Source organism: Oncorhynchus nerka, linkage group LG10, assembly GCF_034236695.1.
Source record: "Oncorhynchus nerka isolate Pitt River linkage group LG10, Oner_Uvic_2.0, whole genome shotgun sequence".
Lineage (NCBI taxonomy): Eukaryota > Metazoa > Chordata > Actinopteri > Salmoniformes > Salmonidae > Oncorhynchus > Oncorhynchus nerka.
In genome coordinates, this window is record NC_088405.1 from 29,186,875 (window position 1) to 29,210,629 (window position 23,755).

General features: G+C 44.4%; 1 protein-coding gene across 1 annotated transcript in view; it reads right to left on the minus strand.

The window, feature by feature from the left end:
• Positions 1-23,755, minus strand: part of pcsk2 (proprotein convertase subtilisin/kexin type 2) — an 88,031-nt gene that overhangs the window by 37,586 nt on the left and 26,690 nt on the right. Inside the window, exons 6-8 of the mRNA XM_029669396.2 lie at positions 11,897-11,973; positions 7,980-8,068; positions 5,975-6,150 (exon numbers count right to left, since the gene is read on the minus strand). Of these exons, the coding sequence (XP_029525256.1) occupies positions 5,975-6,150; positions 7,980-8,068; positions 11,897-11,973 (342 nt within the window). The remainder of the gene's footprint in view (positions 1-5,974; positions 6,151-7,979; positions 8,069-11,896; positions 11,974-23,755) is intronic.

Below are 23,755 nucleotides of genomic sequence, written 5' to 3' on the forward strand. Positions count from 1 at the left end.
GTGGTCCCATGGTGTTTATACTTGCGTACTATTTTTTGTACAGATGAACGTACCGTTTGTAAATTTCATCACTGCTCTAGAGGAGATCTGCATGGAGGAATGGGCCAAAATACCAGCAACAGTGTGTGAAAACCTTGTGAAGACTTATAGAAAACATTTGACCTCTGTCATTGCCAACAAAGGGTATATAACAAAGTATTGAGATAAACTTTTGTTATTGACCAAATACTTATTTTCCACCATAATTTGCAAATAAATTCATAAAAATCCTACAATGTGATATTCTGGATTTTTTTTTCTCATTTTGTCTGTCATAGTTGAAGTGTACCTATGATGAAATTTACAGGCCTCTCTCATCTTTTTAAGTGGGAGAACTTGCACAATTGGTGGCTGACTAAATACTTTTTTGCCCCACTGTATGTAAACTTCCGACTTCAACTGTATATAGGCTGGGCATCACCTCCTACTGGAGAATGTGCAATCAATGTGCATGAGAATAATTGTAGAGTGATCTCCACTTAAAAACACAACAGGTTTACTGTTGCTAACAAAGTCATTCCAAAGGGTAGGTTTAACAGAGCAAATTAAATCTGACCATACCCTATCATTCAGACAGTATATCATCAATGATTTTATTTAGTACTACATTACATATAACATTTGCAAAGTCATCATCAGCTATTGTTTCAATTCAACCTGAAAAGCTGAAAAGCTGTCTTGGGGCAATAAGTATTCAACCCCTTTGTTATGGTAAGCCTAAATAAATTCAGGAGGAAAAATGGGCTTAACACGTCACATCAATTGCATGGATTCACTCTGTGTATAATAATACTGTTTAACATGATTTTTGAATGACTACCTTAGCGCTGTATCCCACACATACAATAATCTGTATGGTCAGTCGAGCAGTGTATTTCAAACACAGATTACCCCGCAAAGACCCGGGAGGTTTTCCAATGCCTCGCAAAGATCGGCACCTATAGGTAGATGGGTAAAATAAAAGCAGACGTTGAATATTCCTTTGAGAAGGGTGAAGTTATTAATTAAACTTTGGATGTTGTATCAATACACCCAGTCACTACAAATATGCAGGCGTCCTTCCTAACTCAGTTGCTGGAGAGGAAGGAAATCGTCAGGGATTTCACCATGAGGCCAATGGTTACTTTAAAACAGTTACAGAGTTTAATGGCTGTGAGAGGAGAAAACTGATGATGGAACAACAACATTGTAATTGCTCCACAATACTAACCTAATTGACAGAGTGAAGAGAAGGAAGTGTGTACAGAATAAAAATATTCTAAAACATGCATCCTGTTTGCAAAAAGGCACTAAAGAAATACTGCTTATGTGGCAGGGTCTACAGACAATCATGGGTTACATAGGGCAACCCAGCCACATCGCGGACACTGACGTCTTGCTCCCAGACAAGCTAAACACCTTCTGTGGGCTCTCATTCTCTGTGGCCGACATGAGTACGATATTTAAGCGTGTTAACCCTCGCAAGGCTGCAGGCCCAGTCGGAATCCCTAGCCATGTTCTCGGAGCATGCGCAGACCAGCTGGCTGGAGTGTTCACAGACATACTCTACCTGTCCCAGTCTGCTGTCCCCACTTGCTTCAAGATGTCCACCATAGTTCCTGTGGCCAAGAAAGCAAAGGTAACTGAACTAAATTACCATTTCCCTGTAGCACTCACTTCTGTCATCATGAAGTGCTTTGAAAGGCTAGTTAAGGATCATATCACCTCCACCTTACCTGAAACCCTAGACCCATTTCAATTTACTTACCGCCCCAATAGATCCAAAGACGATGCAATCGTCATCGCATTGCACACTGCTCTCTCCCATCTGGACAAGAGGAATACTTATGTAAGAATGCTGTTCATTGACTATAGCTCAGCCTTAAACACCATAGTACCCTCCAAGCTAATCATTAAGCTTGGGGCCCTGGGTCTGAACCATGCCCTATGCAACTGGGTCCTGGACTTCCAGACGGGCCGCCCCCAGGTGGTGAAGGTAGGAAACAGCACCACTATGCTGATCCTCAACACAGGGGCCCCACAAGGGTGGTGCTCAGCCCCCTGTACTCCCTGTTCACCCATGAGTGCGTGACCATGCAAGCCTCCAACTCAATCATCGAGTTTGCAGACGACAGAACAGTAGTAGGCCTGATTCCCAACAATGACGAGACAGCCTACAGGGAGGAGGTGAGGGCCCTGGCGGAGTGGTGCCAGGAAAATAACCTCTCCCTCAATGTCAACAAAACAAAGGAGCTGTTAATGGACTTGAGGAGACAGCAGAGGGAGCAAGCTCTTATCCACATCGACGGGACTGCATTGGAAAAGGTGAAAAGCTTCAAGTTCCTCTGCATACATATCACTGATAATCTGAAATTCTCCACAACACAGACAGTGTGGCAAAGAAGGCCAAACAGATGCACAATTAAGAGCATCCTGTTGGGCTGTATCAATGCCTGGTACGGCAACTACACCTTCCGCAGCCACAGGGCTCTCCAGAGGGGAATACGGTCTGCCCAACGCATCAACGGGGGGGACACTGTCTGCCCTCCAGGACACCTACAGAACCCAATGTCACAGGAAGGCCAAAAAGATCATCAAGGACATCAACCACCAGAGCCACGGCCTGTTCACCCCACTATCATCCAGAAGGCGAGGTCAGTAAAGGTGCATCAAAGCTGGGACCGAGAGGCTGAAAAACAGCATCTCAAGGCCATCAGACTGTTAAATAGCCATCACTAGCCGGCTACCACCCGGTCACTCATCCTTGCACCATAGAGTCCGCTGACCTATGTACATAGACATGGAATCACTTTAATAATAGAACACGAGACACTTTAATAATGTCTACATACTGTTTTATACATTTCATATGTATATACTGTATTCTACTGTATTTTAGTCAATGCAAGGCCGACATTGCTCGTCCTAATATTTTTCAGTATATTTCTTAATTCCATTCTTTTACTTTTAGATTTGTGTGTATTGTTGTGAATTGTTAGATACTACTGCACTGTTGGAGATGGGAACACAAGCATTTCGCTACAACCACAATAACATCTGCTAAATATGTGTACTGTATGTGACCAAGAAAATTTGATTTGATTTAATCTCATTGATCAACATCTCAATCAAATATTACCCAATTATCCAGGTTGAAATTATGTGGTGTGCCCAGTCGAATGCTATTAGTTTTCTTGATTGCTTTCATTTTCTCCTCTCCTTACATGTATGGCCACTGAGCTCATAGGAGTGGATACAGAGAGGTAATGTGGTGGAAAAGCCACTGAGCTTGACCCTCAGCATCAAAGCCAGGGTCAGTTCCATTTCCGGTTAATGCAATTGAATATGGAATCTGTCCATGGGTGTAAAATTACAAATCTGATTGAGCCCTGTTGAACCCAATCCCAATCTAATCCGAATTAGCATACTGGTTGGTCATTTCAGTAACGGGTTGAGAAAGGGCCTAAGAAAAGGGGACTAAGTGTTCCAAGAGGGCATTCTCTGTTCTCTGAACAAGGTAATGCATTGTTTTATATTGTTCCAAACCATCTTATTTTTTCTCTCTCTCTCTATTATAGCGACTCTCTTCTCGACCATAACAATCAGATACGAAACAAATACACCATGTGAATTGAAAAGAGCAAACAACATATCCATATCATAAAGCAGTTTGGGGATGACAAATGGGCCCTCACTGGGCACACTATGTCATTTCAACATGGATCATTGGGTAATATTTGGTTGAGACGTTTATCACAGAGATTACAGCCTAGACTCACCCACTCAAAAAGACAGCCAAAATTAGTTGAATTTCAAATGTGTATCACTATGCTTTCAGCCATCTGAATGCACAAACAAATTCCAGATATTTTGTTTATTTGTACAACAGATGAAAATGTTATCACTGTGCTTCATCTAATAGCAGAACCAAATGACCTGGATTGCAGTTGAGATTACATTAAAAGTACATGGTTCAAATGACCAATGCCGTTCAAGATTCTGCACAGATTATTGCAGCAATTGTGAAGATCCAAAGACCTGTGACGATATTTGTATGCTATCCTGAACATGCACACTTTATATGGTTACATAAAAAGAAATGTATAGTTACAGTAACCACTGACTTAGTCCTCAAAAGAATAGGACTAAATCAAATTAAATCAAACTTTAAATTCCTTTTTAAATAAAGTTAGATTTGATTTAGTCCTACTCTTTAACTTGGAATTTTGGTTGATGATTAATTTGGAGGCAAACTGGAATTAAAGCCAGGCTAATTATTGGCACAGATGGAATTTTCCAAGCAGAAGATACAGATCCTTCAAATGTTTATATTTGGTTGCGTTGACAACGACACACAATTCAACATCACTAAATAGTATCACATTTTAAATGTAAATCAGAGGTTGAAACCTTAGACCTATTGTATTGTCTATTTTTAGTTGAATCCTGGGATGAATTGAAGTGATTGCTGTTGATGACTTTACAAATGCTAGAGGACTAAATAGCACATTTAATTTGCTCTGTTAAACCTACCCTTTGGAATGGCTTCGAAAGCAACCGTGAATCTATTATTAAGTGGGGAGTGCTCAACAATCATTCTCACGATAGTACATTGGTAATAGTCAGTAACAAATATCATAGCTAAGCAAGGTTGGGCTTGGTTAAAACCTTGGATGGGAGACCAAAGGGTAGATGTTGATAGATCCAGTAGGAGGTGCTGCCAAGCCTATAGTTTATTTTCTGAATGAGATATCATTTAGAAAATCTGGTTTCAAGGTAGTAATTCAACAAATGTTGTAAAAGGTTTGTCTATGTTGACATTTGGTTACCATAATGACATAATCCTGTGGTTTAAATGTCATCCTCGGAACAACAGTGATTACCCTTTTCAAATCCAATGTACAGTATTTTCCACTTAGATTCCACATCACAATATGTTGACAAATGACGTTGAAACAATGTTGATTCAACCAGTTTGTGCCCAGTTGGGTGATATGAAACACTTAGTATCCCACTCCAGTTGAAGATTTAGCACGAGAGGTGTCTGCATCTCAAATCCCTTCTGTTTATTTGTGGAGGATCTAGGTTCACCAGAGTTAGGTACGTGTCCCTCTCTCCACATCTATACCTCCCTTTCCATTTACATTGCAAAGTGCTGTTTGAAATACGGTGAGATCACCTATGTGCACGGCTTCTGTCTCCGGCGCTCCAACAAGCACTCTCATATATCTAGCGCCGTCCCGGAACATTCCGTGTGATTTGTTTCCATTATCCACGTCAATTTGCAAAACGAAGCCGCCTCGCTCAAGATGCAAACTAAGTGACTCGTTTAGAGTGAAGTGATTGGACCAGGGTGGGGGTGACAAGTGTTCCCTAACTGTTGAAGAAAATTGAGGAAACATGCATGGCTGTTCAATGGAAAAAATGCTAATTGAATGATTCTCATCTTGGGTTGTTGTTTTTACAATGTGCATCCTGCCTAACCTACGTAATGGTGTATATATATATATATATATATATATATATATATATATATATATATATATATATATATTAGAAGGCTGAGTGAAATACTGCTTGATTAGTTGTGCTTATCTTAGCCAGGCTTAGAACACATTTTGCACCTATTCATTAATGCTGCTTGAGATCTGGTCAGAGCAGACCAGACTACCCCTCTGCATGTGGTATTATGATTAATCAAGCAGCTAATTGTCACTGGCACAGGCAGTATGCTAAATAACTGTGTGTTCCAGGGTGTCTCTGAAAGTGTCTAACAGCAAGGCTGTTCTTGTGTAAAGCTGTTCTTTTTCCAATTTTGTGACTCGAGTCTCATATACTGTGTGCCTATTCAAAGAACCCAGTTATCTGAGTAAGACAAGTACTCTACAACCCTGCTATCCACAGTTAGACCAGTGTTTTTGTGTTTATGTGTGTGTGCATGTGCGTGTGTGAGTACCTTGTTGACTCCGTCAGCCATGGCCTGCAGAGTGAGCTCTCGGGGTCCGTCTACTGTCTTGCCGTCATCGGTGGGCCCCCAACTGGCACTGTAGATGTCAATGACCTGGGGCATGTGGCTGATGGACGATGCCTCGATGATGTCCGTCATGAAGGGTTGGTCTAGCATGCGGATACCTGGGGGAGAGACAGAGAGTGTAAGGTACACACTATTACAATTCTAAGCCACTGTTAACTGAATATCCCCAGCTAGCACATTTGGTTCCTGTTTTTGGTTTCAAATTGGTTGTGGGAAGAAACCATACGTTTCCTGACTGGTAAATCTGAATGTTTTTTAACGTTTATTTTTAGTTTGCAGGGAGATTCTGAGAACGTTTATTATTGTTCCTTGAAAGTCTTCCTGGAAGGTTTTATTAACACTCTGAGAATGGAAATGATAGGTTATCAACATTGAAATGAAATGTAGACATTTTGTAACTTTTAGGAAACGTAATGAAATACCAAGAAAATTGTGTTTTTTTGTCAGGTTCCAAAAATGCCAAGCAACTATCCTGCACCATTCCCACAAAGTTGTGGGAAGGTTGTATGCAATATAACCATAAGACAACCACACTTTCATCAAGCGCTAAGTAACTTATGGTTCTCAGGAAGTTATGTGATAGCTGGGAATTTTCTTTATGGCTTGACTATAATAATTATAATAACTAACATAGCTAACATAATGTCACGACTCCCGCCGACAGTTGGCTCCCCTGCCTGTTCTGGCGGCGCTCGGCGGTCGTCGTCACCGGCCTAATAGCCGCCACCGATCCCTTTTCCTTTTCTGTTAGTTTAGTCTTATTAGTTGCACCTGTTCCTATTTATGTTTTCTTGATTTGCTCGCCTATTTAAGCTTGTGAAGCCCGCTCTTGTTTGTGCGTGATAATTTTGTGTTCACGGTTTGAGTTGGAGGTGTTATTGTGCTCCGGACCGTGTTACCCTGTGTTTTGGGTTGGTCGGTGTTTTTCGCCCGGTGTTTGGGCATGACCATTTTGTGCCTGAATAAATTGCCATTTGTCCTTAAACCCTCTGCTCTCTGCACCTGATTCCTACCTTCCACTCCTAGTCATCCGTGACACATAAATAGCATTCCTCTCTGTTTGAGCCAGATGTTTGAGTAGGATAAGTATGCTCGCTGCATTAGCTAGCTAAGTAAGTGAAAGTGAAAAAAATACAATGAAATATAGCTCTCTCTCAGTCTCTGTCTCTCTCTCTGCGGCTTCTCCTACATTTCTTAAAATAAATACATTTGTTCAAAAAAGACCAACTATTGTCTTTCCCTCTCTTTGAGTCAACTACTCACCACATTGAATGCACTGCAGTGCTAGCTAGCTGTAGCTTATGCTTTCAGTACTAGTTTAATTATCTGATCCTTTGATTGAGTGGACAACATGTCAGTTCTGATAGGTTGGCGGACGTCCTCCGGATGTCGACACTTGTTAAATCCACTTCAATCAGTATAGATGACGGTGAGGTGACAGGTTAAAGAAGGATTTTTAAGCTTTTAGAAAATTGAGACATTGATTGTGTGTGTGTGCCATTCAGAAGGTGTTATGGTAGTAGGTGCAAGGCTTGACACAACTGTGGGAAGCATTGAACTCAACAGGGGCCAGCATCCCTGTGCAACGCTTTCGGCACCTTGTAGAGTCCATGCCCCGATGAATTGAGGCTGTTCTGAGAGCAAAAGGGGAAGGTGCAACTCAATATTAGGAAGGTGTTCCTAATGTTTGGTATCCTCCGTGTAGATAATCTTTGATCACTGTCACCAGCTATCACTAGCTACAAGGGCGGAAGAAATGGCTATGTAGCCAACTTGATTCTTCCTACATCTACTACTAAAGTTAAAAAGCATTGGATAGGTTATTATGACTGCCACTTTTACAAGTTTTCAAAGATGACTGTGATCACTAGTACTTTTACATCCAAGCCAGCTGTTATTTACCACAGTATTAGAGTAGTCTACATACCTGCCACCTTAGAGTTGTAGGCCACTCCCACTCCGCAGATGTTGTTGTTGGCTGCTGCAGACACCTCACCAGCACACCTTGTTCCATGACTACACACAGAAACACACAGATAGATTGGGTAACGGGCTAAGGTTGGAAAACATATTGGGAATCGATGTATTAGGTCAATGTACCAGGTCTTTAACCACCTATTGTAGACTTTGTGACTTCTGTTTAAACCTATTATGTCTGTCAGGAATAGGATTACCGGTTGGAAGACACAAATTACCGGTTGGGGCACAAATCAATAAGAATTAGAATGAGGAATCAGCCCATTGCGCCACCTGGATAACATTAGCTTCAACAATTCCTACCACATTCATTCGAAAGAAGATTAAGAAATTGGTAGAATCTCCGATTTGCATTAAAATCCGATGGTTGGTTGAGGAGATGGCATTTTAAAAGGTCATACGAAGGCAAAATTGCGTTGTGTCTGTGTGCACATGCCTATGTGCCTGTGTGTTTGTGTGTGTGGGGGCTTCCCACAGGGTAGCTGCAGTGAGCCCTCTCGGCTTTCCCAGCATGCCTTGCCACAGAAAGTCTGCTATTTATAAACAAACAGCTAATTAGCCACCGAGTCCTGCACTGCACTAATTCAGCAGCGGCGACGCTACACCACACACACACACACACACACACACACACACACACACACACACACACACACACACACACACACACACACACGTGTGGTGGAGAGTGGAGAGTGGAGAGCAGTGAGGGTAGATGGTGTTCTCTATGTTTAATCGTCTAGTCCTTGAGGTGCCCTCGGCAGCAGTGGGTCATGAAGTCTGAGTTGGCGATGGGAGAAAGATACGACGCTATCGGACATAAGGTCGCCCCTGTGAGCACTGCAGACAGGAGCGAGTGGACAAATGCCAATCTAGCCACCGTATCTCTGTTTATCTCTCATACCTGTAGAAGATCTCACAGAGTGCATTGTCTAGGTAGATTTACATCACTGGAATGTAAAGCAAGGTTGCCTACTCATCCAAATAAAGAGTACATTTAAACTGTGTCTAAATACTCTACAGATGACAAGCTATCAAACTAAATGAATCCATAATTTATCAGCCAATCTTCACTTCCACTCATACAGATACGCAGGAACACATTGCAACACACAATATCTTCTAACTCACAGTACCTACCTCGCATGATATATCTCCTTAATAACTAGTCTGGGCGGTATATGTTGTGGACTGCAGTAATGCAGCAGAGTGCCGCAAAGATATTAATGACTAGAGCTACGTGGCGAGATTATTTTATATATATTTTTTATTTCACCTTTATTTAACGAGGTAGGCCAGTTGAGAACAAGTTCTCATTAACAACTGCGACCTGGCCAAGATAAAGCAAAGCAGTGTGACAAAAACAACAACACAGAGTTACACATGGGATAAACAAACGTACAGTCAATAACACAATATAAATATCTGTATAGAGTGTGTGCAAATGAAGTAAGGAGGTAAGGCAATAAATAGGCCAATAGTGGCGAATTAATTACAATGTATTACAAATTACACTGGACTGATAGATGTGCAGATGAGGATGAGGAAGTAGAAATACTGTTGTGCAAAAGAGCAGAAAAACAAAAACAAATATGGGGATGAGGTGTGTAGTTGGTTGGATGGGCTATTGACAGAGGGGCTATGTACAGCTGCAGCGATCGGTAAGCTGCTCTGACAGCTGACACTTAAAGCTAGTGAGGTGTTGGCTTTAAGGATGACGAGTGGAATGTACCTGCTGGAGCGCGTGCTACGGGTGGGTGTTGCTATGGTGACCAGTGAGCTGAGATAAGGCGGAGCTATACCTAGCAAAGACTTATAGATGACCTGGAGCCAGTGGGTTTGGCGACGAATATGTAGTGAGGACCAGCCAACGAGAGCATACAGGCCGCAGTGGTGGGTAGTATATAGGGCTTTGGTGACAAAACGGATGGCACTGTGATAGACTGCATCCAATTTGCTGAGTAGAGTGTTGGAGGCTATTTTGTAAATGACATCGCTGAAGTCAAGGATCAGTAGGATAGACAGTTTTACGAGGGTAAGTTTGGCAGCATGAGTGAAGGAGGCTTTGTTGCGAAATAGGTTAGCCGATTCCAGATGTAATTTTGGATTGGAGATGCTTAAATGTGAGTCTGGAAGGAGAGTTTACAGTCTAACCAGACACCTAGATATTTGTAGTTGTCCACATATTCTAAGTCAGAACCGTCCAGAGTAGTGATGCTAGTCGGGCGGGCAGGTGCGGGCAGCGATCAGTTGAAGAGCATGCATTTCATTTTACTAGCATTTAAGAGCAGTTGGAGGCCACGGAAGGAGTGTTGTATGGCGCTGAATCTCGCTTGGAGGTTTGTTAACACAGTGTCCAAAGAAGGGCCAGATGTATACAGAATGGCGTCATCTGCGTAGAGGTGGATCAAAGAATCACCCCGCAGCGAGAGCGACATCATTGATATATACAGAGAAAAGAGTCAGCCCGAGAATTGAACCCTGTGGCACCCCCATAGAGACTGCCAGAGGTCCGGACAACAGGCCCTCCGATTTGACAGACTGAACTCTATCTGAGAAGTAGTTAGTGAACCAGGCGAGGCAGTCATTGGAGAAACCAAGGCTGTTGAGTCTGCCGATAAGAATACGGTGATTGACAGAGTCGAAAGCCTTGGCCAGGTCGATGAAGTCTGCTGCACAGTACTGTCTTTTATCGATGACGGTTATGATATCGTTTAGGACATTGAGTGTGGCTGAGGTGCACCCGTGACCAGCTCGGAAACCAGATTGCATAGCGGAGAAGGTACGGTGGAATTCGAAATGGTCGGTGGTCTGTTTGTTCACTTGGTTTTCAAAGACTTTAGAAAGACAGGGCAGGATTGATATAGGTCTGTAACAGTTTGGGTCTAGAGTGTCTCCCCCTTTGAAGAGGGGGATGACCGCGGCCCCTTTCCAATATTTAGGAATCTCAGACGATACAAAAAAGAGGTTGAACAGACTAGTAATAGGGGTTGCAACAATGGCGGCAGATACATTTAAGAAGAGAGGGTCCAGATTGTCTAGCCCAGCTGATTTGTAGGGATCCAGATTTTGCAGCTCTTTCAGAACATCAGATGTCTGGATTTGGGTGAAAGAGAAGCTGGGGGGGCTTGGGCCAGTTGTTGCGGGGGGTGCAGAGCTGTTTGCCGGGGTTGGGGTTGCCCGGTGGAAAGCATGGCCAGCAGTAGAGAAATGCTTCTTGAAATTCTTGATTATCATGGATTTATCAGTGGTGACAGTGCTTCCTAGTCTCAGTGCAGTGGGCAGCTGGGAGGAGGTGCTCTTATTCTCCATGGACTTTACAGTGTCCCAAAACCTTTTGGAATTAGTGCTGCAGGATGCAAATTTCTGTTTGAAAAAGCTAGCCTTTGCTTTCCTAACTGACTGTATTGGTTCCTGACTTCCATGAAAAGTTGCATATCGCGGGGACTATTCGATGCTAGTGCAGTTCGCCACAGGGTGTTTTTGTGCTGGTTAAAGGCAGCACAAAATCAATACAGACAAGGGGACTTGCTACACCCTGGCCAAGCCAAGGAGAACAGAGTTTATCAGACACAAAGCTCAAACTCACTCCTCTGCCTCACTCCTCTGCAAACACACATTCATGCATGCCCACACACACACACACACACACACACACACACACACACACACACACACACACACACACACACACACACACACACACACACACACATAATGTAATACACTGACAGGTAGCACACACACACAAACACACACACACACAAACACACAAACAATTGGAAAAACAGTAATAGAAATATAACTGTGTGATGAATTCTTATGGGGCAGATTACTTTAGAGGTGTGAGGGGCAGCTGGTTTTTACCTGTTAAACCAGTCGTCAGTGTAGCGGGGGTATGGGTATGGGTCATTGCTGCTGAAGTCATAGCTGGCCTCGGCGTTCTGAAAAGACCGAACACAAACAGTTTAATCAGACAGGCTACAAGACACAACAGGAAGAAGAGAGAGTGAGAGAAACAAGAAGGTAACGGTAACACAAAACTACAGAGCATCCAATAGAGGTGCAGTGACCTTCTCAAATCTAGTCTTGTCTTGTCCGGACCCAACCTAGACCGCTGTGATGTGTCGCTTTACTAACAACTCAACTGATGTTCATGTTGTTGCAGCCTCTGTATATTGGGTGTGGTTCACTGTGTTGTGACGTTTCAGATTCTTCTATTCATTTTCCTCTGTTACGCAACATGTGTGAGTAAAACACTTTTCTGGACAACACTGAGTCCAATTGTTCTTAACCTGGCAGAATAATTAAAAGGTCGATTGCTTCGAGAATTTTCTTGTAGAATGTCCTCATGCAAAAACATGCTATAATGAAGACCTTTCAGTCTGATGGAAGCATGTCACGTGGAACAGATTAATATGAAGAAAATATCCAAAACGCTCACTCGCACAAACATACACACACACAGTACTAATATGATGGTAATGCATGGTCACAGCAGGGAACAGAGGCTGAGACACTGACACACCAATTATTCCCGCCATTTAATTCCACGTGGCCAAAAGTAATAGAAGCGGAATTAACAGCGGAAAAGCAGGAGAAAACAGATGCATTAGAAGCACATCTGTCGGAGAGTCATCAATCCATGCTGCGTAATCAGCAAATGGCCTGCCCTGCAGCCACACTCACTCACATAGGCACGCACACACAAACAGATCTACAAATCCACCAACCATTACAGGAATCTCCATCCCTGATTTATTCTCTCTCTCTCTCTCTCTCTCTCTCTCTCTCTCTCTCTCTCTCTACCCCTCCCTCTTTAACACTTGCTTCCCTTTGAGATTGTCATTTCAGAAGCCATCTTGAAAGGACGTCTCTCTCAAACTTTGTTGTCTGGAAGCCACTCTGTGTTTCATTTTCCTCTTCCTATTTTTCCACTTTTCTCAACCCAAAACAGTCAACTAGTCACTTTTAAGTCTTTTCCCACTGGGCAACAACTGGTTGAATCAATGTTGTTTTCACGTCATTTTCTTCAACAACAAAATGTAAGCTGATCAAAATCAAATAGACAAATGTGTCACGTGCCCCAAATACAACTGGTGTCGACTTTACCATGAAATGCTTGCTTTTGAGCTCATAGTCTTGTGAGTGTGCATAGAATCAGTGCAAGATATTGTCAATGCAGATAGTCCGTGTAACCATTGAATGAACTATTTAGCAGTCTTATGGCTTGGGGTAGAAGCTGTTTCGGAAGCCTGTTAGTCTGAGATCTGATGCTTTGGCGGACGGCAGCAGATTCAACTGTCTAGGCTTGGGTGGCTGAATTCTTTGGCAATTCTTCCGCTGACACCGCGTGATAGAGGTCCTGGATGGCAGGGAGCTCGGCCCCAGTGATGCCCTGGGTAACGCTTTGAGGTCGAAGGCGATGCATTTGCCATACCAATCAGTGATGCATCCAGTCAAAGATTCTCATCATGGTGCAGCTATAGAACCTTCTGAGGATCCAAGGGCCAATTTCAGCCTCCTGAGTGGGAAGAGGTGCTGCTCTTTACAACTGTGCGGGTGTGTGTGGACCATGTTAAGTCCGTAGTGATGTGGACGCCAAGGAACTTGAAGCTCTTGGCATGTTCCACTACAGCCCCATCGATGTGGATGGGGGCGTTCTCTCCCCTCTTTCTCCTGTAGTCCACGATCAGCTCCTTGGTCTTACTGACATTGAGGTTGTTGTCATGGCACCACAATGCCAAGTCTTTGACCTCCACCCTGTAGGCAAGGTTCTCAAAAATGTTTAGTCCACGACCCCATTTTGATATCTCAAAATTCTAGCGACCCCAACCATGTAAAAACCATTATGTAATTAACAACCAATGTTGACTTTTTTAATGAGGGGCTATGACGGACAATTTCAAATGTGTCTGGCATAATGTCTCTGTCGCGTTCAAAACAATTGGAAACTGGGAACTGATAATTCTCTAACTTCCGACTTCAGTAGGTTCAAGACAACTGGAATTTGGGGGAAAAAAACTAGCTCCGACTGGGAAAAATCGCTTTGAACAGTCATCCAACTCCAAGTCGGGAACTCGGGCCTCTTTCTAAAGCTCAGACTTTCTGACCTGAAGATCACTGATGTCATGATTTGACCTAGTGTTTTTCTGAGTTTCCAGTTGTCTTGAAAGCATCATTATCTCACCACCACTAATGAGATGGGTATGCTTGATGCATGTCACGTCAGAGCTTCTCAAAGTCAGGGGCTGTGATCAACAGTGTGCATCTCATCTCTGCTGTCACATCCAACCTGGTTTGATATTTGGTTTTAATGCAGACAAGAGCAGTGCTGATTCCAGCTTCACACAGATATGAGCTGGTGAAGGATACAATACGTTTTAATGTTCTGAGGGAGATGGCAGGGTATTATTGAGTCAGGAACCAAAACAGCTCGAAAGGCTCCACTTAACTCGACAGATCGAAAGGCCCCACCGCACCCCTGAATGTGGCCTACCCTCCCCACCTGGGGCCCGCCTGTCAGGAAGTCCAGGATCCAGTTGCAGAGAGAGGTGTTCAGACCCAGGGTCTCTAGCTTGGTGGTGAGCTTAGAGGGGACTACGGTGTTGAACGCTGAGCTATAGTCTATGAATTCTCACATAGTTATTTTCCCTCTTGCCCAGGTGGGAGAGGGCAGTGTGATGTGCAATTGCGATGGTGTCATTTGTGGACCTGTGGGGACGGTATGCAAATTGGAGTGAGTCCAGGGTGTCTAGGAGGGTGGTGTTGATGTGTTTCTTGACCAGCCTTTTAAAGCACTTCTTAATTACAGATGTGCGTGCTACAGGGCTATAGTAATTTAGGCAGGTTACCTTGTAGTTCTTGGGAACAGGGACAATTGTGGTCAGCTTGAAACATGTTGGGATTACAGACTGGGACAAGGAGAGATTGATGATGTTGAATCAACATGGAAAACTGAGTCATCAATGTTAGGGAATTTCATCTATTTTTCATCCGACTTTTAACCTAAATCCATGGTGACAGATTTGGTTGATTTCCCATTGAATTCACATTAGGTGACAACTCAACCAAATCAAAACTAAATGTTGATTATGTCTGTGCCCAGTGGGTTGTCACTGTGTTTCCCCTGTTTTTATGTTAGACAGTCTCTCTCTCTCTCTCTAACTCTCCACTGCTGTCTCTCTCATCTTCCTCTCTCCTTCAGCTCAGTCACATTCAAAATACCCTGTCGTTCAAATCACATTTCCCCGTCATTTCTCTATTTGTAGCTTGTCTGTCTGAATGGCATTTATGACTCGTGGAGTTTTTACAGAGCAGTGTGCCCAGACACCAGAGACATGAGAAAGTGTGGTGGTGATCATTAGAAGTATAGAGCTAAACCCATCAGATTTTACCGGGTGGACTGGCCAGGTCAGACCTTAGCAAGATACCAAGCTGACATTTCCCAGCGAGGATATAGGGATGACTCAGTGAGGGACAAAGAGATGCCAAAACACTGCACCCTGCTGCTCTGCTGCTCTGCTCTGCTGCTCTGCTTTATCAGCCGAGTGGAGCAGGAAACCAGGTAGTAACAAGGTGAAGAGAATGACTTCCAGCACCGTGGCTGTAGTGTGAGTAAGATTGTCTGGAGGGGTTGATACCTCTGTATCAGTGGAGGCTGGTGGGAGGCGCTATAGGAGGAAGGTCTCATTGTAATAGCTGGAATGGAATAAATGGAAACGTTTGGTTTCCATATGTTTGATGTGTTTGATACCGTTCCATTTATTCCATCCCAGCCATTACAATGAGCCTGTCCTCCTATAGCTTCCTTCCATCAGCCTCCTCTGCTCTGTATACAGAGAGGGTTGAGGCTGAAGGTTGGTGTTAGGACAAAAAGTTACTGGTGTTCATTTATTTGTCACATGCGCCGAATACAACAAGTGTAGACCTTACCGTGAAATGCTTACTTACAAGCTCTTAACCAACAGTGCAGTTCAAGAAGAGTTAAGAAAATATTTACCAAGTAGACTAAAGTAAAAAATAATAATTAAAGGTAACACAATAAGAATAACAATAACGTGGCTATATACAGGGGGCACCGGTACAGAGTCAGTGTGCGGGGGTACAGGTTAGTTGAGGTAATTTGTACATGTAGGTAGGGGTGAAGTGACTATGCATAGATAATAAACAGCAAGTAGCAGCAGTGTACAAAAGGGAGGGGTGGTGGTCAATTTTATTAATTGTTCAGCAGTCTTATGGCTTGGGGGTAGAAGCTGATGAGGAGCCTTTTGGTCCTAGACTTGGTGCTCCAGTACCGATTGCCATGCGGTAGCAGAGAAAACAGTCTATAACTTGGGTGACTGGAGTCTCTGTCAATTTTATGGGCTTTCCTCTGACACCGCCTATTATATAGGTCCTGGATGGCAGGAAGCTTGGCCTCATTGATGTACAGGGCCATTCACACTACCCTCTGTAGCGCCTTACAGTCAGATGCCGAGCAGTTGCCATACCAGGCGGTGATGCAACCGGTCAGGATGCTCTCGATGGTGCAGCTGTAGAACCTTTTGAGGATCTGGGAACCAATTTCAGTCTCCTTAGGGGGAAGAGGTTTTGCCGTGCCCTCTTCATGACTGTCTTGGTATGTTTGGATCTTGATAGTTCATTGGTGATGTGGACACCATAGAACTTGAAACTCTCGACCTGCCCCACTACAGCCCAGTCAATGTTAATGGGGGCCTGTTCGGCTCGCCTTTTCCTGTTGTCCACGATCTTCTCCTTTGTCTTGCTCACATTGAGGGAGAGGTTGTTGTCCTGGCACTACACTGCCAGTTCTCTGACCTCCTCCCTATAGTCCGTCTCATCGTTGTCGGTGATCAGGCCTACCACTGTTGTGTCATCAGCAAACTTAATGATGGTGTTGGAGTCATGTTTGGCCACACAGTCATGGGTGAACAGGTGGTACAGGAGGGGACTAAGTACACACCCCTGAGGGGCCCCAGTGTTAAGGATCAGCATGACAGAAGAGTTGTTGCCAACTCTTACCACCTGGGGGCGGCCCGCTAGGAAGTCCAGGATCCAGTTGCAGAGGGTGGTGTTTAGTCCCAGAGTCATTAGCTTAGTGATGAGCTTCGTGGGCACTATGGTGTTGAATGCTGAGATGTAGTCAATGAACATCATTTTCACATAGGTGTTCCTTTTGAGTATACGTCAGCACAAAATGTACAGATCATTCAACATAATACAAATACTTGGTGGTTGTATTCAAACCACTCACAAAAAGCCCAACTTAGGAAAGGCAGAACTTAATGTTCTCGTGCAGGCTTCCACTGGATTTCTTAAAACGCGACACACGGGAGATTACATGTGTGTTATTAAAACTTGATTGCAACTAAAACTTGATTGCAACCACCCACAATAATAAACCAGGAGATCAGTTGATCTCTCGCTGTTACCGTGTCAAGTGATTATGATACTAGACAGCTGCATCTAGGTTCTCTACTCCCACCCACAATGAAATATCAACCTATCAGGAGTATTTTAAACTGTAAAAAAAGTATACTTATTCGAGTATAAGAATATCAAGAAGCAAGGGAGCGAGTGGTCGCATCCGCACTTCGGTCCGCAGGTAGTATAACTTTTCATTACATTTCATTATAGTACAACGGTTTGATTTGTCTAATCTTAGCAATTTCTTCTTAGCTAGCTAACATAGCCATCTTTGTATCAAAGATAATTGCGTAATTATCGTATTTCGTCGTCCTAACGTAGTCTACACTGCGAGCGGTCGCATCCGCGCTTCGGTCTGCTTCGGTCTGCAGGTTGTATAACTTTTCATTACATTTCATTACATTTCATTATAGTACAACGGTTTGATTTGTCTAATCTTAGCAATTTCTTCTTAGCTAGCTACATAGCCGTCTTTGTATCAAAGATAATTGCGTAATTATCGTATTTCGTCGTCCTCCTATCTGCCCAGCAGCTAGCCAGCTAGCTAACGTTCACCGTCTACCGTAGCACTGTAGTAACTATCACACTCAACTGAACTACTTGATTAGTGTAGTGTTAGCTAGCTACATAGTTGTCTTTGCTGTCTTCGTATCCAAGATAATTGTGTAGTTTAGAGTGTGTAGTCTTAGAGTGACTATCTTCATTTACCGAGGTTAGCTAGCCAGCTATTTGTTGTCCTTAACGTAGGAGTCACTCCTAGCTAGCCAACAGCTAGCCAACGTCTACTGAATAGAACTTTCGCATTCCGGTCGCATTCCGCTTCGCTCCACAGGTAGTATCACATTTTCATTTCATTTCATTACAGTCCCAACGGTGTGATTTGTTTGATCGTAGCTAGCTACATAGCTAGCTACATAGCCGTCTTTGTTTCAAAGATAATTGTGTAGTCTAGAGCGATTTTCTAGGTTAGCTAGCCAGCTATTGTCGTTCTTTAACGCAACGTAACGTAATCAACACTGCTAGCTAGCCAGCTAGCCCCCGAATAGCAGCATTGTAGAAACTTTACACTCAACGGAACGACTTGATTAGTGTAGTGTCAACAACGCAGCCACTGCCAGCTAGCCTACAAAGTCAACAGCAGCCACTGCCAGCTAGCCTACCTCAGCAGTACTGTATCATTTTAATCATTTTAGTCAATTAGATTCTTGCTACGTAAGCTTAACTTTCTGAACATTCGAGACGTGTAGTCCACTTGTCATTCCAATCTCCTTTGCATTAGCGTAGCCTCTTCTCTAGCCTGTCAACTATGTGTCTGTCTATCCCTGTTCTCTCCTCTCTGCACAGACCATACAATCGCTCCACACCGCGTGGCCGCGCCACCCTAATCTGGTGGTCCCAGCGCACGACCCACGTGGAGTTCCAGGTCTCCGGTAGCCTCTGGAACTGCCGATCTGCGGCCAACAAGGCAGAGTTCATCTCAGCCTATGCCTCCCTCCAGTCCCTCGACTTCTTGGCACTGACGGAAACATGGATCACCACAGACAACACCGCTACTCCTACTGCTCTCTCTTCGTCCGCCCACGTGTTCTCGCACACCCCGAGAGCTTCTGGTCAGCGGGGTGGTGGCACCGGGATCCTCATCTCTCCCAAGTGGTCATTCTCTCTTTCTCCCCTTACCCATCTGTCTATCGCCTCCTTTGAATTCCATGCTGTCACAGTTACCAGCCCTTTCAAGCTTAACATCCTTATCATTTATCGCCCTCCAGGTTCCCTCGGAGAGTTCATCAATGAGCTTGATGCCTTGATAAGCTCCTTTCCTGAGGACGGCTCACCTCTCACAGTTCTGGGCGACTTTAACCTCCCCACGTCTACCTTTGACTCATTCCTCTCTGCCTCCTTCTTTCCACTCCTCTCCTCTTTGACCTCACCCTCTCACCTTCCCCCTACTCACAAGGCAGGCAATACGCTCGACCTCATCTTTACTAGATGCTGTTCTTCCACTAACCTCATTGCAACTCCCCTCCAAGTCTCCGACCACTACCTTGTATCCTTTTCCCTCTCGCTCTCATCCAACACTTCCCACACTGCCCCTACTCGGATGGTATCGCGCCGTCCCAACCTTCGCTCTCTCTCCCCGCTACTCTCTCCTCTTCCATCCTATCATCTCTTCCCTCTGCTCAAACCTTCTCCAACCTATCTCCTGATTCTGCCTCCTCAACCCTCCTCTCCTCCCTTTCTGCATCCTTTGACTCTCTATGTCCCCTATCCTCCAGGCCGGCTCGGTCCTCCCCTCCCGCTCCGTGGCTCGACGACTCATTGCGAGCTCACAGAACAGGGCTCCGGGCAGCCGAGCGGAAATGGAGGAAAACTCGCCTCCCTGCGGACCTGGCATCCTTTCACTCCCTCCTCTCTACATTTTCCTCCTCTGTCTCTGCTGCTAAAGCCACTTTCTACCACTCTAAATTCCAAGCATCTGCCTCTAACCCTAGGAAGCTCTTTGCCACCTTCTCCTCCCTCCTGAATCCTCCTCCCCTCCCTCCCCCTCCTCCCTCTCTGCAGATGACTTCGTCAACCATTTTGAAAAGAAGGTCGACGACATCCGATCCTCGTTTGCTAAGTCAAACGACACCGCTGGTTCTGCTCACACTGCCCTACCCTGTGCTCTGACCTCTTTCTCCCTCTCTCTCCAGATGACATCTCGCGTCTTGTGACGGCCGGCCGCCCAACAACCTGCCCGCTTGACCCTATCCCCTCCTCTCTTCTCCAGACCATTTCCGGTGACCTTCTCTATTACCTCACCTCGCTCATCAACTCATCCCTGACCGCTGGCTACGTCCCTCCCGTCTTCAAGAGAGCGAGAGTTGCACCCTTCTGAAAAAACCTACACTCGATCCCTCCGATGTCAACAACTACAGACCAGTATCCCTTCTTTCTTTTCTCTCCAAAACTCTTGAACGTGCCGTCCTTGGCCAGCTCTCCCGCTATCTCTCTCAGAATGACCTTCTTGATCCAAATCAGTCAGGTTTCAAGACTAGTCATTCAACTGAGACTGCTCTTCTCTGTATCACGGAGGCACTCCGCACTGCTAAAGCTAACTCTCTCTCCTCTGCTCTCATCCTTCTAGACCTATCGGCTGCCTTCGATACTGTGAACCATCAGATCCTCCTCTCCACCCTCTCCGAGTTGGGCATCTCCCGGCGCGGCCCATGCTTGGATTGCGTCCTACCTGACAGGTCGCTCCTACCAGGTGGCGTGGCGAGAATCTGTCTCCTCACCACGCTCTCACCACTGGTGTCCCCCAGGGCTCTGTTCTAGGCCCTCTCCTATTCTCGCTATACACCAAGTCACTTGGCTCTGTCATAACCTCACATGGTCTCTCCTATCATTGCTATGCAGACGACACACAATTAATCTTCTCCTTTCCCCCTCTGATGACCAGGTGGCGAATCGCATCTCTGCATGTCTGGCAGACATATCAGTGTGGATGACGGATCACCACCTCAAGCTGAACCTCGGCAAGACGGAGCTGCTCTTCCTCCCGGGAAGGACTGCCCGTTCCATGATCTCGCCATCACGGTTGACAACTCCATCGTGTCCTCCTCCCAGAGCGCTAAGAACCTTGGCGTGATCCTGGACAACACCCTGTCGTTCTCAACTAACATCAAGGCGGTGGCCCGTTCCTGTAGGTTCATGCTCTACAACATCCGCAGAGTACGACCCTGCCTCACACAGGAAGCGGCGCAGGTCCTAATCCAGGCACTTGTCATCTCCCGTCTGGACTACTGCAACTCGCTGTTGGCTGGGCTCCCTGCCTGTGCCATTAAACCCCTACAACTCATCCAGAACGCCGCAGCCCGTCTGGTGTTCAACCTTCCCAAGTTCTCTCACGTCACCCCACTCCTCCGCTCTCTCCACTGGCTTCTAGTTGAAGCTCGCATCCGCTACAAGACCATGGTGCTTGCCTACGGAGCTGTGAGGGGAACGGCACCTCAGTACCTCCAGGCTCTGATCAGGCCCTACACCCAAACAAGGGCACTGCGTTCATCCACCTCTGGCCTGCTCGCCTCCCTACCACTGAGGAAGTCCAGTTCCCGCTCAGCCCAGTCAAAACTGTTCGCTGCTCTGGCCCCCAATGGTGGAACAAACTCCCTCACGACGCCAGGACAGCGGAGTCAATCACCACCTTCCGGAGACACCTGAAACCCCACCTCTTTAAGGAATACCTAGGATAGGATAAAGTAATCCTTCTCAACCCCCCCCCTTAAAAGACTTAGATGCACTATTGTAAAGTGGCTGTTCCACTGGATGTCATAAGGTGAAAGCACCAATTTGTAAGTCGCTCTGGATAAGAGCGTCTGCTAAATGACTTAAATGTAAATGTAAATGTAATATAGAAGGAGTAGGCCTATATTTAATTTAAATGTTTCACCTTAAATGACAAAATAATATGTGTGCTGTTTGAAATAACTTTATTCGACAGCCTTTCATTTTGAATAAAATAGATAATATAGACCTAACTCATCATGATTGACTTGATTCAATACACATTTCAAATATGGACAGTCCGGGATAGTTTTCCCCGAGCTTGATAAGTAACGACCATACTATTCAACAATAACTTTATTTTTAAAACAATATGTAATTAATGGATTACATAAAATTATAATAAGAATAGGCAACGCCAAAAAGTAGTGCAACTGAGATCAGCTGTGTGGGTGATTTTTCCACGTATTGATGGTTTAGCGAGAGATTACCTTGTGTTAGTACACTGGCTAATGTTCGTTGCTATAGGCCCCTTATATTATATAAGGTCAAAGCCCTGCTTAGATTTTCAATCGCCTGCTGTATTGAATATTACCACATCCTCAAATTAACTATGCACTAGAAATGCTCTCATGCCTCTCTCAGAGTACCACTTATGATATTCTCATTATGAACAAAGGAAGGTCGTTTGATATTAAAAAAGTCTAAATATTCCAAAGCTTTGCCCAAAGCTTTTGAATATCGAGTGTCCTCATATACCAGTTTGGAAACACATACTGTGGAATTTGTTGTAGACTAATTTACATCAATAGCCTACTAATTGATATTCTAAGTGTGAATTAAAAAGAGTTCTCTCTGGTTCCTTATTAAACTCATACGTCATGATTATCTTTACCACACCATCTACGTCATGCAGTACTTGCCAATACAAGAGACTCAGAATCCCTTAACAACCTAATAAAATACAGGCACACGCACACTAAAACACACACTGTACGAGATGAACCCTTGTGATTATGTGACATCACCGGGCGTTGGCATGGTAATTTCCCTTGGAGGAAAGAAAGTCATCCTTGAACAATATAAAGACACAACATCCAATAATACTGCAGTAACAACATCCCAATGCAACATCCCAGTGCAGATATGGGCACTGACAAACCTCCAGCTTGCTAGAGACTTCCCAAAGACCAGATAGGAGAAACAAAAATCACATTGTCAAAAGTCCTTCAGATGATAACATTGATAACTGCTTTAAGTTAGTTACATTATCAAGAGTAGGATGTCTGTCGGAACGATGCGTAAGAGGCGCTAAACAAGATTGTCCCGGCTTTACCTGACATCTGCTGCCCTTTGATAATGGCATCATATTATAATGATGACTACGGCACCGTCATTTCTTATTTCTGTTTTCAATTTGGATAAATGTGCAACAATGTCAAAAAAACTGTTTATGCTTCGTCATTATGGGGCAGTGTGTAGATTGGATACATTTTAGAATAAGGCTGTAACATAACAACATGTGGAAAAGGGGAATTGGTCTGAATACTTTCCAAATGCACTGTATAATCGTGCGCTCTTGCACATACTAATGCAGACCAATCAATAGTGGCTGATTGCAGTGTTTGTAGTCTTCTGAAAAATAGGAATACATAAACCAACAACAGCTTCGGCCCTGGAAGAGAGTAAAGATGCACTAAATGAGATTATCAGCCTCCTACACACACACACACACACACACACACACACACACACACACACACACATAAAGACACACACAAACCCACAGGAAGTGTACAGCACTAAGTCAGTTTTAGATCGTTACACAGCGTGATCCATCAGCCCAGTAGAGCATGCATGTCCTGCATCATCCTGACTGCCACGTTCACGACAGGCTATTTTTGGGGTAAGACTCATCCCAGTTAACAGGCAAGAAACATACACACACACACACACAGGCATCACACAGGAACCACAGAGCTTATGTCAAAAAGCTGAAAAGCTGAACAGAACTGCACACAGTATCAAGTTTCC